Source organism: Coccinella septempunctata, chromosome 3, assembly GCF_907165205.1.
Source record: "Coccinella septempunctata chromosome 3, icCocSept1.1, whole genome shotgun sequence".
Lineage (NCBI taxonomy): Eukaryota > Metazoa > Arthropoda > Insecta > Coleoptera > Coccinellidae > Coccinella > Coccinella septempunctata.
The window spans coordinates 31,449,281-31,468,149 of record NC_058191.1 but is presented as its reverse complement, the minus strand read 5'-3'; the positions used below and the strand labels follow the sequence as shown (position 1 = coordinate 31,468,149).

The 18,869-nt window shown below is 34.5% G+C and overlaps 4 protein-coding genes across 4 annotated transcripts; 3 read left to right on the top strand and 1 right to left on the bottom strand.

The window, feature by feature from the left end:
• Positions 1-2,719: 2,719 nt before the first annotated feature.
• On the top strand, positions 2,720-6,854 carry LOC123309743 (DNA polymerase delta catalytic subunit). Its single transcript, XM_044892981.1, has 13 exons — positions 2,720-2,847; positions 2,899-3,166; positions 3,225-3,717; positions 3,773-3,903; positions 3,959-4,140; positions 4,218-4,451; positions 4,504-4,669; positions 4,727-4,935; positions 4,986-5,247; positions 5,301-5,707; positions 5,764-6,013; positions 6,196-6,325; positions 6,384-6,854. Exons 1-13 carry the CDS (start codon positions 2,795-2,797, stop codon positions 6,773-6,775), a joined length of 3,177 nt encoding a protein of 1,058 aa, XP_044748916.1. The 5' UTR covers positions 2,720-2,794; the 3' UTR covers positions 6,776-6,854.
• A 132-nt stretch (positions 6,855-6,986) lies between these two features.
• Positions 6,987-8,100, bottom strand: LOC123309185 (ADP-ribosylation factor-like protein 1). Its single transcript, XM_044892158.1, has 4 exons — positions 7,931-8,100; positions 7,659-7,875; positions 7,493-7,604; positions 6,987-7,442 (listed from the first exon to the last, which is right to left on the bottom strand). Exons 1-4 carry the CDS (start codon positions 7,932-7,934, stop codon positions 7,233-7,235), a joined length of 543 nt encoding a protein of 180 aa, XP_044748093.1. The 5' UTR covers positions 7,935-8,100; the 3' UTR covers positions 6,987-7,232.
• Positions 8,101-8,312: 212 nt separating this feature from the next.
• LOC123309183 (gastrula zinc finger protein XlCGF57.1-like) lies at positions 8,313-13,353 on the top strand. Its single transcript, XM_044892156.1, has 6 exons — positions 8,313-8,538; positions 8,605-8,926; positions 8,989-9,279; positions 9,499-9,792; positions 10,763-11,260; positions 12,354-13,353. The coding sequence occupies exons 1-6, from the start codon at positions 8,404-8,406 to the stop codon at positions 12,620-12,622; spliced, it is 1,809 nt and encodes a 602-aa protein (XP_044748091.1). The 5' UTR covers positions 8,313-8,403; the 3' UTR covers positions 12,623-13,353.
• A 416-nt stretch (positions 13,354-13,769) lies between these two features.
• LOC123309184 lies at positions 13,770-15,235 on the top strand. Its single transcript, XM_044892157.1, has one exon. The coding sequence runs from the start codon at positions 13,910-13,912 to the stop codon at positions 15,077-15,079; it is 1,170 nt and encodes a 389-aa protein (XP_044748092.1). The 5' UTR covers positions 13,770-13,909; the 3' UTR covers positions 15,080-15,235.
• The last annotated feature ends 3,634 nt before the right edge of the window (positions 15,236-18,869 follow it).

Here is an 18,869-nt window from a genome sequence, read left to right as displayed (position 1 = left end):
AAATAGGTATTAAAATAATTTAGTGAGTATTTATATCAGTGTCATTCAGTTGAGAAACTATTTACCAATTTTCACTATAATTTTAGGTTAGGAGATATCTTTGTTCTAGATGAATTTTCTAGTGTTGGACGATTAAGAAAGGCAATGCGAATTTTCATTTCCATGATTTCAATAGTGCCGAGAAACCTGAGCAGAAGAAAGTATATGAGATTAAATTTCTGACATACCTGAAGTTGTACATGCATTACTGGACTTGCAATCTTCAAGGGATGATACGTTGGGAACATTTTAAATGAAAAGTAGTGATTTGACTTGGAATTTTGCAAGCAGTTGAAAGTGATCAATAATTAAACCGTTCGACAAGAATTTCAAATTTCGTTAATGAAATTACAACTGTAGAATTAATTTTCAGGCGGTCTTGTTGAGTTGGTTGTAATTACTGGAAAATAATTTCTGTGTTGGCATTTTGAACTGCATAATATGTTTTCATCCAAATAAATTATCTCAAATATTTACATTCATTTATTTCCACAAATTACATAATTCATGTGAGTGTGATGATAGAATGAAATCTTCTGGATATAAGTTCTTGTAAAATCTTCCATCAAACGACACCAACATGTTCAGGAAAGTTCTGGAGGAACCCGAGCACAATCAATAATCCCATAATTATTCACTACCTTTACAAATATCTCTATAATCGAATAAAATCTACGATAACATTGCTTTCACAATAGAGTTTTCACGATGATTACTCATTTTCCGCCATGTTTGTTGACAAGTTGCAGCGCCCTCATCGGTAGTTGGATTCGCCTATAGCCAAGGATCCTTAGGACATCATCAGTTTTGTTAATATCATTGAAGGTTTCCTTTAGGGTTGCATAAGTATAATTCCAGAACGATAGATCCAAGCCGTCAGTTTAGAAAGGCTAACGTCCAGTTTCATAATCAAATTTAAAGCCACTTTAAGCTTAAAGCTTCCTTTACTGTCATTTTTAGTAGGGTTAAAGGAGGCTTTAAAATTAAAGGGACTTTAGGTTTGATTACAAGGGCGGATCCAGGATTTTTTTCTGGGGGGGGGGCACAACGGGCAGACAAGCAAAAAAATCAACAGTAAATGTGAGAAATGAACTTCAAGTTTATTTTTAAGAGTTCAACTATGTATAGAAAGATCCATCCTGGGGGGGGCACGTGCCCCCGTGCCCCCCCCTAAATCCGCCCTTGTTTGTTTATGAAACCGGCCGTAAGTCAAGCCGTGACGAACCCGGAAGTCGGTTCAATATAATGATGATTATAATCCTAACGTCCAGTTTCATAATCAAACTTACGTTCAGTTTCATAATCAAACCTAAAGTCGCTTTAATTTTAAAGCTTCCTTTATCCCTTCTAAAACTGACAGTAAAAGAAGCTTCAAGCTTAAAGTGACTTTAAATTTGATTATGAAACTGGACGTTGTAGGGTTAAAGGAAGCTTTAAAGTTAAAGCGGCTTTAGGTTAGATTATGGAATCGGCCGTTAGTAGGTTTAAAGGAAACTTTAAAATTAAAAGGACTTTAGGTTTGATTATGAAACCGGTCGCTATAAGATCCACACAATCATTCACAAAAAATATAGAGTATGATAGCTACAGTTCCCACCTGACATTCAAAAAGTCTACCCCCTGCGAAGTTTCTCCAATACTTTTTTGCATTTCGTCGGTTCACTATACATAGTAACACTCTGCGCATTGAAAGATTATGGGATATTAACTCTATTCGGAAAATAATGCGTAGAATACTACCTATTCAAAACTTCTGATCTGATCTGGACATCTTAAAGTAGGCGAGAAATATTTCCTAGCATTATTTCCAACGGACTTCGCAATGTTGGCCATATAATGTCCCCTCAAAAGACCGAAAAATTGATAGTCATATATGGGCTCCCTTTGCTTAAACACCTGATCCGCAATCATCAAGTCTGAAGTCTGGGAATTTGTATCTTTGAGATGGAAAAAATGCTCGGACGGATCAAAAAATGAATTCGATATCACTACCCTAGCCGTTACCCAAACAGCAAAAAAGCAAATATTTCAATTTAAAGGAAAGCGCACGATTTACGACCTATTATCTCTATTCAAAAATAATTGCTCTAAGTGGTAGCGGCTAGAGGGGTAGTGACATCGAATTCATTTTTTGACTCATCCGAGCGTTTTTTCCATCTCAAAGATCCAAATTCGGCGTGTGAAAGTTATTGATGGAATACTGAGTCACTCTGTATAATAATAAAGCGATGAAAAAAAAATACACTCATGTCACTCATGCAGGAAATTGAATTGCCTTTCCAACAAGGTGCTGCTCGTCCCCTATTCCCTATTCAAAAAGTGAGCTGTTTGGGGTTGCGGCTAGAGGGGTAGTGATATCAAACTCATTGGAACATCTTTATTTGTCCCCCTTTCAACAATATTTCACCTGTCTGAGCGTTTTTTCGTTATTCCATCCCAAAGCTCAAAATTCGGGGTGGAAAGTTATGGATGGCCCACCCTGTATGTTGGAGCATCGTACAAGGACTTTTCCTTATACATGGTTCATGATAAGGACCAAAGATATTATACCATCTTTGATAAGGACAGCATTGTCCTTACACTCCTTACCACAGAAAACAGAGGATAATGAGAAGAAGAGCGAGCATGATTTATGATTTGTGGTCCCCACATTCTGACTTTTGACTTTTGACAAGTTTTGGGTTTTGGCGGCAACTGTAAAGTTAAAAGGCCCAACAAGTTAGTTAATAATTTGATTTTTTATCTGATACATAAAATGAATAAACGACCATCTAATGATGGGACGCCAAGTCCTTCTAAATTCATGAAGTAAGATAATAGGAATATTCAAAATCAATTTCCTAATTTTTTTTTTTATAGAAAATCCAAAGACATCCAGAGACCCCCTGTTGGAAATATAGACCCTATTAAAGATACACTCATATTTCAAGAATTAGAATTGGACCACTACATTGGCAATCCATATCCAGGAATGCCTGGTGCTCAGAGTGGTCCTGTACCCATTATCAGAACTTTTGGTGTTACGAAGAATGGCAATAGCGTATGTTGTCACATACATGGATTTTCCCCATATTTTTATGTGAACGTGCCGCAGTCTTTTACAGAAACGGATTGTAGACCATTTAAGGTAAGATTTGGCTATTAAAAATCTATTAAATATTGTTCTGATTCATTGTTTTTACCAGACAAAATTAAATGAAGTTGTTGTCGGGGATATACGTGGAGGTAATAAAGACAACATTACAGATGCAGTGCTAGCATTAGAAATTGTTGAAGGAAAAAATCTTGTTGAATACACTGGTGAAGACAACCAGAAATTCATTAAAATAACTGTTGCCCTTCCTAAGTTCATACCAGCAGCTAAACGTTTATTAGAAAATCAGATTGTATACCAACCCCTGTCATCCCATTCATTTACCTTCTTTGAGTCTAATGTTGACATAGAAATGAGATTTATGATAGACACTAAAATTATGGGATGCTGTTGGCTCGAACTTCCTGCAGGAAAATGGTACCAAAGAAATAAATTTACAAAGTTTCCTACACAATCTAGATGCCAACTTGAAGTAGACGTTTCATGGGAGGATTTCATAGCTCATTCACCTGAAGAAGAAAATTGGTCTGATGTTGCCAAATTTAGGATTCACAGTTTCGATATTGAGTGTGCAGGTAGAAAGGGTAAGGAAGCACTTATGAAAACAATGAACAATTTTTATTAGAGGTATTATTGTAGGAATATTTCCTGAACCAAATATCGATCCAGTTATCCAAATTGCAAATGTGGTCAGACTTCATGGAGAAGAAGATGTACTTATAAGAAATGTATTCACTTTAAATACTTGTGCTCCTATTGGACATGCAGAGGTGAATATTTTTAACCAAAATTCGACTCAATAAATCTAAACTCAACAAATTTTAGGTGAAATGTTTTGATAAGGAGGGGGATATGTTAGAAGCATGGGCAAAATTTGTCAGAGCAGTAGATCCCGATATATTCACAGGATACAACATCAATAATTTCGATTTTCCTTATCTATTGGACAGAGCCAAACATCTCAAGTTGAAAGAATTTGATTTTCTTGGAAGAATCCTAAACACAAGGTATTTAATGTGAAAGGAAATCAAAAGATTTAATTGGAAAATCGTTTTTTATTCACCTAATTTTTTTTTCAATTCAGATCTGTTGTCAAGGAAACTGTAACACAGACCAAAATTGGTAAACGTACCTACAAAACTATAAATTTCGAGGGTAGAGTACCGTATGATATGTTGATGGTTACTAAAAGAGATTTTAAACTGAGGTCATATACTTTAAACAGCGTTTGTCAGGAAATTTTAGGTGAACAGAAGGAAGATGTACACTACAGTATTATTACAGATCTACAAAACGGGGATGATCAAACAAGAAGAAGGTATTCAATTTATTTCAATATTTTCTCATTCTGTTGCATATAAAATTTTTAGGTTGGCTGTCTATTGTATCAAAGATGCTGATTTACCATTGAGATTACTGAATCACGTCAGAAGTTTCACAAATGATGTGGAGATGTCTAGGGTAACAGGCGTGCCTATAACAAGTTTACTAACTAAAGGAGAACAGGTTAAAGTTGTAGCCCAATTATTGAGACATGTAAGTTCAACTTACATATGATGATCAACGTACTTTTTTCTGAGGCTCATATTTCAGGCTAGGGAAGCTGGATATTTTATGCCTGTGTATGGTTATGGGCCGAGCTCAGAACAGTATGAAGGAGCCACAGTTATTGAACCAATTCGAGGTTATTACACAGATCCCATAGCCACCCTTGATTTCAGTTCTCTATACCCTAGCATTATGATTGCCCACAATCTTTGTTACACCACTCTATTAAAGCCTAATATGCAGCAAAATTTAGGGTAAGCCAAAATGTAATTTTCAGCATAAATCCTGAACTGAAAATTTTTAGGTTAACCGATGAGCAAATCACAAAAACGCCTGCCAATTGTATGTTTGTAAAATCCTCGGTTAGACCAGGGCTTCTACCACATATTTTAAAACATCTGCTCTCAGCAAGAAAGAAAACTAAGGCTCTGCTAAAAGAAACTACAGATCCAGTCCTTAAAGCTGTTTTGGATGGAAGACAATTAGCCTATAAGATATCCGCAAATTCCGTATACGGTTTTACTGGGGCTCAGGTCGGAAAACTGCCATGCTTGGAAATTTCTGGGGTAATATAGTCATCAGTCCAAATTATTAAACAATACTAATTTTTTCTTTTTAGAGTGTTACTGCCTACGGTCGAACGATGATCGAACAAACTAAGCAAGAAGTTGAGCAGCATTATTGCACAGCAAATGGTTATGAGGCTGATGCTAAAGTTATATATGGTGACACCGATTCAGTTATGGTTAATTTCAAAGTAAAAACTTTGGAGAAAAGTATGGAATTAGGTAGAGAAGCGGCAGAATTGATCAGCAAAAAATTCATTCAACCCATCAAGTTAGAGTTTGAAAAAGTTTATTATCCATATTTGCTCATAAATAAGAAGAGATACGCCGGTTTATATTTTACAAATCCAGAAAAATACGACAAAATGGACTGTAAAGGTTTAGAAACAGTGAGGAGGGATAATTGTACATTAGTAGTTGATGTTATTAATACATGTCTACAAAAGCTGTTAATCAATAGGTAATACTCATTTTAATTGTGGAAAAAATAGGAGGTGAAATCAATGACTTTTTTAGAGACCCAGATGATGCAGTGAATTATGCCAAAGTAGTTATTTCAGATTTACTTCAAAATAATGTTGATATATCAAAACTTGTCATAACTAAGGAATTAACAAAGGCTGATTATTCTGCAAAGCAGGCTCATGTAGAATTAGCCAAAAAAATGACGAAGAGGGATCCCGGAAATGCTCCCAAACTCGGGGATCGTATACCTTACGTTATAACAGCAGCTTCTAAAAATGCCAAAGCTTTCGAAAAGGCAGAAGTAAGGTCATCACAAATGGCTATGGGCCTGTTCCGATATTGCTGTTAGTACTGGCCCGCAATCGAATAACAATAGAACTCGAACGACTGGGCCAATAGGCATCGTTTCTGAAATACTGACAGTACTGTTCAGCAATATCGGAACAGGCCCTATATATTAAATCTAACTTCCACATGTTTCAGGATCCAATATATGTGCTTGAAAATAATATCCCAATAGACACCAAGTACTATTTGGAAAATCAGTTATCTAAACCATTAATTAGAATATTTGAACCAATCTTAGGTGAAAAAGCTGAATCAGTGTTATTACGTAAGTTTTAAAATCATTATAAGAATTCCTATCTTTATTTAACATTCTTTATTTTTAGGTGGAGATCATACTAGGACCAGGACATTAGTGACATCCAGAATAGGTGCCTTAGCTGCCTTCACAAAGAAGAAAGAAACATGTATTGGGTGCAAGTCCGTGTTGCCAAATGGCTACGAATCGGAGGCAGTGTGCCATCATTGCAAACCAAAAGAAGGTGCACTGTACCAACAAGAGCTTTCCCATCACCGAATGCTAGAAGATAGGTTTGCCCAACTTTATACAGAATGCCAAAGATGTCAGGGTTCATTACATGAAGAAATTTTGTGCAGCAGCAGAGATTGCCCCATTTTTTATATAAGAAAAAAGGTCCAGATGGAACTGGAATCCAGTGATCATAAAATTTGTAGGTTTGGTCAGCCCGGACTGGAGCTGGAAGAGGAGTTGTTTTAAGTATCTTGACTGTTCGCCATTTATTCCTCATTAGAGTAGATTTTGGCTTGTATTATATTCATTAAATTTTTTTTACAGTGAATGTCTTTACTTACATTAAATCCCAAGCAGGTTCGAAAGTTTTCGATATATTTTTCTCCAAAAATGTTATCAATGAGGAAGTATAGACCTACTGAATTTAAGGTAGAAAATTGAAAATCATCACACTAGAAACTTTGTACACAGAGTTGGTTTTATTTATAGTACAAAATCTTGATGTATAGATATATGTTTTATCCATTTTTCACAGATATTCTAATGCAATGGAATGACAAAGTAAAAAGTACTAACAAAACAAATATATTAAATAACTTAATTCAATACAGAAATATTGATGAATCCACGTTTACATCCATTAAGGCCTTTCAACAAATTAATACAGGAAATTTTCAAAACAAGACTAGAATAATTATGAGTGTTATTTCCTAGTTTTTAAAGTGTTGCTTAACCATTCCATGGCCATATCCAAACCTTCACCTTTTGTAGCTGAGGTTTTGAATATTTGAAAAGTTCTATTCTTCAATGCTTCCAAGCCTAATGCCTGATGAACTTCTTTCAGTGACATACAGCCAGGAATATCTTGCTTATTAGCTAAGACTACAAGGATAGCATCAGCAAGTTCTTCTTCCTGAAATATTTCATAGTAGCAAATTCACTATTTCATTCTGAATTACTCACTCTAAGCATATGAAAAAGTTCATCTTTGGAGATGCCCATTCTTTCCTTATCTGCAGAATCTACGACATAGATTATAGCATCTGTATTGCTATAATAGCACCTCCAATATGGTCTACAACACAACAAGTTTAGACTACATTATGCAGGTAGAGGAAACATTTCTAACCTTATGCTTGTTTGTCCCCCCAAATCCCATACTTGGAATTTTAAATTCTTATAAGTAACTTGTTCAACATTAAAACCTATTGTAGGTATTGTGGTAACCACTTCTCCAACCTGAAGTCTATATAAAATTGTTGTTTTACCGGCACCATCCAAACCTAATATCAATATCCTCATCTCCCTTGCACCGATGAGGCTTCGAAAATAGCTGAATAACATACCTGCAATTACAATATAACTATAACCTGTAGATTTCATGAAATATACTAAACTCACCCATTTTGCATGAAAATCTTCAATTTGACTAATCTCAATTATTTGACAAGTTATCAATTCATTATACAATGATTCTTATTTAATCCTTCAATAAATATAAATAATCAAATAACAATAAAATTTTTGGATTTCCCTATTTGACGTGTATTTCAGAATTCACGTCAACGTCACTTCGTCATTCAGGACACTGAAATCAGAAAATTTTCATATTTCACAAAGATTTTGTATGGAAAGTATAAGCAAACAATGGGCCTTTTATTTCGTCAGTGTGGTTTGAACTGCACATGCAAAATTAGCATATAGTTTATCGAAAATAAAGGGAAAAAAATAAATAAAAAGGTAAACATCAAAATTTAAATTATCTGTGAAATTGATAGATGTCAAATTAACAGATTTAGGTTAATTTTCTGTCAAAGTAAACAATGTTGTAATTGTTTATATTTATATTGAATTAAATTGAATTTTTAACCAAAATGTGCTCTGTTGTGAATGTAAGTGATTGCTGTCGTGCCTGCCTCCGTATAGACTGTCCACTAACACCAACAAACGCTCAGGATGAGGATTGTGTGAAATTTTGTGATAAACTATTAGCTTGCATATCGGAAATTGTAAGTCTAATATAATCTTAGATATCCAAAGAGTCGCATACCTTACTTTATTTTTTCCTCTGGCAGGATTGGTCTAAAGAAGGCCTCCCATCCTTCATTTGTTCAACTTGTATTGATAGACTTCGAGTTTCTTACGATTTCAGAACGGTTTGTTTACAATCGGAAAACACACTACAAAAATGTGTTAGTGGTCATTTGAGAGGGTTCACAACGATTTCAGAAAGTGGAACTATTTCCAAGATGGAATTTGGAGGAGCAAATATCATAGAAAATATTGTCATAACGACACAGGATTCTCCAAATGCTGAATATTTGCATCTCAAACATTTTTTAGATAATGAAGACGAACTTAAAAATGATGTAAATATCTCAAGGGGTGCATCCCCAGGTATGCACTATTCATTCATAAATGTCTATTGATAGCAAATGGTTATCAAATTGAATTTTCAGCATTAATTAGTCAAGATTCTCATCTTCAAGAACTAACTAATAAATTGTCACAAAAAACTCTCCATGACCTAGAAGAAAGACATTTGCAGAACTATGATGGTGAAAACCAGCATTTTGATTTATCTACTTTTGGAAATTCTCAAACTTCCCAAGTGAATAATGTAATAGAACCAAATTCAAACCAAGTAAATCATTCTTCAGCAGTTCAGCAGGAACAACATCATGTAAAATTGAATAATGGCGTGCAAAATATTTCCATAGTTCCTAAGGCTGTTATCAAAAAAACAACAGGTATTTAAATATTGAGTTCTAGTTTCATAAGGAATCGCTCATAACTCTTAAGCTTCTTTCATAATTAAATATATTTGTGAATACAATATTATTGATGTTGGTGCATTTATGGCATTGTATTGAATCACAATATTGTTATTTGATCTGAGTTTGGCTGATTCTACATATGACTCTGCATATGCATTATAATATATATGTTTTTATTACTTTTTTTTCAAGGTATTCAAGTTCGTCCACTGTCACCTTCAGCCCAAAACAAAGAAGCAAAGATATTCTCTTGCGAATTATGTGATAAAAGTTACAGGAAAAATGCAAATTTGAGAATTCATATGAGAACACACACAGGTGAAAAACCATTTGAATGTAAATACTGTGACAAGAGATTCTATCATTCATCCCATCTGAGAGAACATATTAGAAGACACACTGGAGAGAAACCGTTTCAATGTGCAGTTTGTAATAAGAGGTTCACCATCAAAGGTGAATTGACTATGCACATGAAATCTCATACAGGTAAATATTCGACTTTTTTTGGAGACAAATTTCATTTTTAAATTATGAAAAAATTAAATATCAATGTTACTCAAAGAATTTATTATTAAGAAGATACAAAGAATTTTGGGGGCCATTTCATAATTATTATTCAAATGAGGAATTCTCCTCAATTTGGGTTATCACTGCATATGAAAGTTTAAACTGAATAATTATGAGTTTCATTCATGAATTTTTCGAATTCGCCACAGAAACTATTCAAAATCAATCTTCAAATATGGGGTTTTAAAATTTAAATCGCTTAGTTTGCAAGTTTACGATTTGGCAACAGCGTCAACTAGAAAATAAAAAGAACAATGTCCGATCAGCTTGTTTATAAAATAATAGCTGTTTATTTACAGTCATCGTATTTACTGACGAGCCTCAACAGCAACAGGCCATAAAAATCCCATAAAATATTACGACCTTCCTCGTTTGTCGCAGACTTCATAGACAGCCATCTCTGTCTATCTCATCAAGATAATGTATTTGTTGTCCTTTATTATCAACGCATATTTCAGTCGACGTTGCCAGCTTGTGCAATTGGTACAAAACGCTTTGAATTTTAAATACCCATGCATTTTTATTTTTGAGTACTTAAAATAATTTTTTTGAGAAACGGTTGAAATAGTTATTTCAAAATGTGACGTTTCAAAGATATTTCATAAAAATTACATCATTTTTGTCAGATGGAGTATTCCCTATTGTGAAAACAAGTAGTTCAGGTACTTTTATGCAATATTATATCTTTTGGAATGTAATATTGGAAAGCTGAATTTTCATAAAATATTATGAGCTCATATTCAACACTGTTTGCTCCTTTAACAGTTATAGAGTTATCCTATGTGAACATGAAATTTAACCATCCTCAACTACTTCCCTGACTATTTTATCTGTAGTTTCTCAATTCCTCAAAAAATGTTGAGAGCAATATGTGTTCAATACATTTCAGGGGAGAAGCCATATGCCTGTCCTTGTTGTGATAGAAGGTGTTTAACAGCAGCTGACTTGAAGGTTCACATGAGAACTCATACAGGAGAGAAACCTTTCTCCTGCACCACTTGTGGCAAAAAATTTGCTAGCACTTACATACTTAAATCACACATAAAAACACACACAGGCGAACGACCTTATACTTGCACAATTTGCCTCAAAACATTCACTCAATCTTCACATTTGAATGTACACATGAGAAAACATACTGGGGAGAAGGTTGCTTGTAAAATATGTACTGCAGAATTTACTCACTCATCACAGCTGACGGTGCATATGAGGAAACATACTGGGAAGCAACCGTATAAATGTACCCTTTGTGATAAAATATGTAATTATGCAGCAGAGTTACAGAATCACATGATGAAACACACTGGCGAGAAGTTTCAGTGTGTAACATGTGATAAAAGATTCACTACAGCAGCTTATTTGAATGAACATATAAGGACACATACAGGTAAAATGGATGTGTAGTATTGAACTCCCTTTTTCTTAGAGTTGGTATCTCTTTGGAATTAATTCGTAGTGCTTTACTTTATTTTTAATAAAATTATCCATTAGCCTAAACACGGGTAGTATTCTGAAGTGTAGAAAGAGTAAGTTTATTAATACAGTTGGAAGTCTGCTTGTAAAAGTTCTCCTGAAAGACTCTGTTCACAAAGAGCTCCAAAGTCTGCATAAAAGTGCAGTTGTATTGTGCCGATCTAGATGTCAGAAGCTTGACACATCCGGTGGGATTCAGCTGCTCGGCGAGTTCTTCTGACTGGATTCTCAATCCTTGTAGCCTTGGCATTAAGCGGCCCACAGACGAGCAACTTAGTGGACAACTATGTTGTCAACGAGCTTGTAAACCATACGAGGTTGAAGGAATATCAACCACCAACCGGCCAACAGACGTTCAACTTGTCAACAAGTTGTCAACTAGGTTGCTCGTCTATAAGCCGCTTTATAGAGGTGAGCTCCGAAGAACATTGGCCATGGAAATATCTATAGAATAGGGAAAGATCGGCCACGGCGCGTCAATGCGTCTGAGAAACGTAACGCTTGGTAAATATTGACGTCACCTATGAATAACTCTCTTTTTGATAGACTCAAGGGGTGCAAGCGAAGTTGGTGCTGCAGTAGCCAAAACACGGCAGGTATTTGGGCCTTGTAAAGTTGCGAGTTGTGAACAAGGTATCAATCAGCATTTCAAATTACATGCTGTTTCCTTTTTTTTTTGTAAAAAAACTACGAATTAATTCCAAAATATTTCCAAATAATCAAACATAACCTTCATAACCTTAACTAAACTTGACCAACTCACTTTGAACCCAAGAGTTGCAACTATTTGCTTGTAGGTACACTTGTACTATGTTTTAGAGAAACAAAAAAATAGAGAGAGGGTTTGTTTAGTTTTGATTGATTCGTTAATGCATGCTGGTTTTTATTTAATATTTCAGAGGAATGTTTACTTTTAAAGTGGCATAAATAAAACTCTTCATAAAATATTATTATCTCTGTATTTTATGTTGATTTGAAGACTGACTCAATAAAATATCTCTGAACAGGTGAAAATCTATCAACCTGCACCATTTGTAAACGTCAATTCACTCGGCAGCAATACCTAGAAAAACATATGAGAACACACACGGGGGAAAAGCCATTCACTTGTATGCAGTGTGGGAAAAAGTTCTCTCAATCGTCTTCGCTCAAAGTTCATATAAGAATTCACACTGGAGAGAAACCATATTCCTGCACCCTTTGTGATCGGAAGTTTACTACATCATCGGATCTTACTGCTCATACCAAGAAGCACAAGAAATACATTGATCTGTAATAATTTTGCTGTATAGCACCTAAACCAAGCCGTTATTGACCTTGTGCAAACCTTTACGACGTAGTGTTTTCAGGACATTTATCAACTTAGTGGCATCATTTGTGTAAATTGTGCCATTTGGGACAGGCGACAGGAATAAATAAACCCCACTTATCGCAGATTTGAATTAAGCTTTCATCAATACAAAATATAACAGAAGATTCCTTATTTGCTTCCAGTAACATGCTACAGATTAAGCTGATACTGCATTGTGAATATATTAAAAAATGTATACATATATATTTATTATTTTGAGATCTTTCTTTACTTCTAAAATGAGGATTATGTTGACGTGGTCGATACTTGATGAGAATCCTTAATTGAACTACAAATTAAATTGCATAATTTCCACTATGATAGAGTCGTTCAACCACTACGCCTGTTCGGCTTTCACAATAGCATCTTCAGAGTGGTAAAATAACTTATCTTAGTAAAAATCAATGTAATTCAGTTTCTAGTTTTTTATTATAAGATATAAGAGATCTGTTTTAACCTTGAAATTGTGATATTCATTTGAAATACTTATTAATTTATATTTACAAAAAAATGATACGAAATCAAAGATATAGAAGACAGAGCTTTATTCCATACACTTTATTTCAAAAGGTTATAATTAGGTGAAATGTATATTGTTTTTCTTTGTACAGAGCTGAAAAAATGATGAATAAAACCAAACCTGAGTAGAGTCCTAATATTGCAAAGAACTTCATGTAGAAATAGTCTTCGAAAGCCCTCCGCTTTACAATCAAATAATGGATGAGGAGGAATGGGGTGACCAATAAAAATGTTGGTAATCCTTTTATCCCGAAAAATACATGAACATCATAAAGATCAACGAAAGTCATATCATTTGCGTTTCTGCATATTGCAATTGGGTTCCATATGAATAAAAGTGAATTCACAGTAATTTATAGTTTGTCATTTCGGCAGATTTCATTCAAATTCTCTGTAAAAAAGGCAGCTGAACATGTAGGAACAATCAACTTTGACATTGAAATTAATAAAGATAATTTATTGAGTTCAATGGTCTATGATAGGGATCAAAGAGGTTTCTCTTGTAAGGACATTGTCCCTTTGTCCTTTTGATATTCTCTGTCCCTAGGTCCCTACCATATTATGTTATTTATCTATGGTCCCTACTATTTGACATAATTAAATTTAACCTCAAAATCTTATCATCAAATTTTGTTATTTTGTTTATTTAATATGGGATTTTATGTCCCCTCATTTTGTCTTTCGTAAATAACAATGAGAAAATATCAACAACTCGTACTACTGATATTTTCTTTTGTCAGCTTAATATTAGTTCTTGTGTATCGTCATGAATATAACAGACTTCACTATGTTTTAGAGGTATTCAATTTTTTTGGAACTCCCTGCAATTTCAGTCGATTAAATACAAGCGATAAATATCCAGATCATTTTGATTGGGGCCAAAGTCCATTATGGCAAGAATATGGTGATTATTATGTTTTTTCAGCCTTTACTAATGAAAGTTTGGCACAAACACTGGTTGTTAACAAGAAGGTCACAAAAGTACCAAAAAAATGTTTTCTTTGGTTTGAAAACAATAATGCAGAAGTAGGAGAGATGAATTCTCTCAAGATTGCAGAAGCTGACAATTTGGAGGCTTATATTTACAGTTGCAGATTGAAATCTTTTAAAACACTACCCTATGCAGTGTCGTTTGGTGTCAGGTCTAAATATGTGTCCCCTAAAAAAATTATATTAACATACATTGAGAAGAGATCTAACCCTATTACAGCTACGTTGTGTGTGCCACCTTCTAGTTATAATAAAAGGAAATTAATTGAGTTCATAAGTTTCCATAAATTAATAGGTTTCAAACATTTTATTTTCTATTATGATGATTTACCATATAGCCTGCTCAGACTTCTGAGCAGCTTGAGTGAAATTGTAGATGTTGATTTAACTTTTTTCCCATGGAATTTCCCTCTTCCTTCCTCCAACCTGAGCAGGACTATAATAGAAAGAGATTGCTCATTGCGAACATTTAGTAAAAGTAAATCTTACATTGTATTAGCTCTAAGTGAATATCTGATTCCTCTAGATTCATATGGTATATATCCCCTTCTACAGAGCAATTTTCATTCGCTGGATCAAATAAACATTCCTGTTCAAACAATTTGTATTCAGCAAAATCGTACATTCCTTCCTTTAATTGTACAGAATATCAATTCTTATAATGATGGTAGTGTGAGAATAATAAAATTTCACTTTAATTTTGTAAATAAGACTGAAAATATTGTTGAGAATTCACCACAGATGGTTATTCATGACTATAAACATTGTGAAGGATATACCGGTCGATTTCTCGAGAATAAATTGATGGATACTTATTCCACTGACCTCATAAGGTCTACACTCATGCAGCTACTTAAAGATGGACAAATTTGATTTGAATGTATTGTAATTATTTTAAATTTCATTGTATAACTTCAACCAGTTTATATTTGTACATATACATAAATATATATATTTGTACATATTATATTAAAGTACCTATATTTCTGCAATCTTCTGAAGAAATAAAGATAATTTTCGTGCAAGTTATTCTTTATGTTTTCCTTTCAAGCATATGAGTTAAGTCGTAGCGATTTTTTGTTCAGTTGAAATCAAGAAGAAATTCAAAATTGCAAAAATATATGAAGCTACCTTTCGTCATAATTATGATAAAGTACATCCAATGGCCACAACAGAGAGAACCAATCTTTCTATGCACACTTGAACTCTTAAAAATAAACTTGAAGTTCATTTCTCACATTACTGTTGATTTTTTTGCTCGTCTGCCCGTTGTGCCCCCCCCAGAAAAAAATCCTGGATCCGCCCTTGGAGAGAACCTACAATTAATTTTTTTCGTAAATATCGTCAATACAGTACCCATCAGTGTTCGTTGTAGATGAAAACAACTTGATATAAATGAGCTATTGAATTTAAAAAAGAGGTTTACCCATATAATATATCTCCTTCATTGTTTGGGTTATTCTGGCTAAATAAGTAGACCGCTATTATTTTCCCAAATACAAGGACTGGTTGGAGTGAATGCAGAATCCGCATATATATACACATTCTATTGCTAAGTCTTCACGGCTTAGCGAACAGTATAATAAATAGTCCTAATTTATCTTAAATTCGTTTGGAGATGGGAGAATGTATGGTGTGTGAGTGCGTTCTCACAATTTATTGGAATACATTAGTTAGAATTCAATAAGGCCAAAGTTTACGCCTGAAAAGTACAGAAGGGATCCATCTGCATCTGCTGAATTGGTTTTCTCAATATTTATGTTAATTCCAATTCAACTACCTCTCCAGACATGTAGGTATTATTTCCCTGAAGAATTGCTCTTGCTGAAAACTGCACATATTGTTCTTCATTAAAACTTTTCAATCCAATAATATCATGCGAAAAAAAAACGAACGAAAAAAGTTTGATTGGAAGCATTCAATAGCTACTCAATACTCTGGTAAATCGTTTTTCATCAGTTTCCTAGAGTCGAGCGAAAAGTTTTGTAACTCCACGAATCCAATCTTATTTTTTTGGTTGATTTAGAATAATGAAAGGCTATCATTGAAATAAATGTGCAACATATTCACGAAATATTTCTTGTCCCTTCAATTTAATAATCTTTACTAAATATTAATGTTTTCGGACACGTTTGCTACTTGTTCTTCTTTGGGCACCATCGCTTTGCAGGTTGGCGATCAATAGGGCAATAGATACCTCTAGTATTGAGCTTTAATACTCTGCTACTCAATGGCAAATAGGCAATAGGTAAGTGTTGTGTGATATGGTGTTTGTCCCTTGTCCGTACCACTTTCTGAGGTTTTTCGATGTTATAAGTGTCCCTCCTCCGTCCAGGACCCAGGACCTCGCTTAAATCTTTCCTGAATGATCAACTCCCATTTTATTTATATTTTTCGTATTTTTTGAATAGTTATTGTGTATTGAACTAAGTACATATTTAAAATTTTCTTTGAGATTTGAAGGCTTAAGCATACGAAAATTTAGGTTAATTCTTTATTATTCGACCATATAGGAGTGAGCTTTTTTAGTGTTTCTAGTTTTAAATTAACTTAAGGTTATCTAAGTAACCTAGTGAAAACTGCGGATAAAAGTAGGTATTTCTTTCTCTTGTCGAAACTTTAGAAGTCGATTGCTTTGAAAAACGTTCTCCTGAATCCAGAGACAGATCGGGGTCAAAAAAAAATTGTTTATATTTTCAACGGAAGCAGAAAAACGTGTCTTGATGAATCACATCCGGCCAATCGATCCAGGGAGCGTGAAAAAACCAAAGCGAATGTCCACAGAACTGAAACGAACACCAGAAAATCATACATTTCTATTTCCGGATATTCGCGTTAAAGGCGATAAATTTCCCTAAACCTAAAAGACTGTAGCTTCCGACATGAATATTTAAATGTCTGCAGTGCAAAGTCATAAATCGTCAGTTGTAGCAACCGATATTGATATATGTGTGCAAGGAAATGTTATTTTTCCGGCTGGAAAAAGGCCTTCACTTCCATACCTTGCCGTAAGAATACGCTCTACCATTATAACCACTTGTTCCTTTTTTGTTTATTCATGTTCACCTGGCGTGTGACAACGTTTTTACCGTTTTCCCGTGTTTTATGACGGATTGGTAACCCTCCGGATCCCTCATAATTGAGGGATGTTCCATCTCTAATATGATTTGGATCATTTCAAGTCTGTTTAACTGCCAGGTAGGTACATGCAGAGGCGGATTATCCATAGGGCAAAGTAGGCACGTGCCTAGGCGTTATATATACCTAGAGGTTACAGGGGGGCGCCTGCGTGAAAAATTAAAATAAATTAAATGTGGTTATAAATGCAGTGGGGAGCAGAGTTTTTTCTTGTAATAAATTATCCACTTGCAACCATCGCAGAGGGAATAATAGACTAAATACTTTATAGTTGGGGAGCCGACGATGCTAAATCGGTATTCACTCGACCGTCGTGGATTTTGAAACTTAAGTAGATGGTAGAAAGAAAAAAAGGTTCTATGATGTATGCACTTTCAGCGGTGGGGAAAGCGTCTGCAGGGTCTCAAAGATGTTAAAAATATCGTCAGGTGTGGGTACATACTCGAGCGTGTCAGATTAACATACTGTATATGCCCTTTAGCCCTACGTGCCTCTGATAATGAATTCATGCTTATCTGACAGTTTGCGCGGTAGGACTGGCCGTACGGAAGAGTTGAAAAAAAAGTTTTTTTTCAGCGTGTCAGATTTTTGGAGGATATGTTAATTGGACCCAGAGGAAGCTACTCTTCAAGGAACTGACAATTTCAACGTAACGGAAGGTCACAGCGGTCCTTTGAAAATGTAAAAAAAATCTTACTTGTATATACATACTCGAGCGTGTCAGATTTTCATACATATGGTTAATCTCGATGTTGTAGACGTGTTCACCCATTAATCTGAAACTAATCAGGGGGAGTTTTTTTAATCTGACACTTTGAAGATGATAAAAATGCTTTTCTTTCGAATATTTCATATTTCCCTGCCGCTACCTCTAATCGTTTTTGTATTCATTATGAAAGTTGCAAATAATAAAATTATACACAACTTTTGTCTGATGCAATTTTACATACTCTTAACCGTTCTCGAGTTAGAGGGCGATATGTGCGAGGGGTTGGCTTAGCCACACATGCGAAAGGGCAAGGTCAATGTAGAATCATCCCAGTCTAAATCTACAATCATTTAATTGTCAAAATAACAAGGTATTTTTATAATAATAATAATTTCGAAATTATCTCTGACTTAACCTTAGAATGTACTATTTTCCAACGAGTGAATTTTCGCTTCAGCATGTATCGCTAAACACCTCGCCATATATCTCAAAAACGTTTGAACGTAGAAAAAATTGCTTACGACAAAATTTGTAGAAAATGTTATGCTCTACAACTTTTATAATGAATGCGAAACAGGCTTGAAGCCCAGGAGAGGAGATAATTAAAAAAAAATGATTTTTGTGACCTTTATGGCCAATTTTTCTTGTTTCGGCTTGCAAAAACTGTCAGATTATATTTTTTCCGTTATTCTTGAATCATTAGCTACAAAATGAGAAAAAAAACACGTGACTTTTTTTGTTTCCAACTTTGGCGCTCTCCCACACATTTTCGACACGTTCAAATTGTCAGATTAAGAGAATATATACTTTTCAACA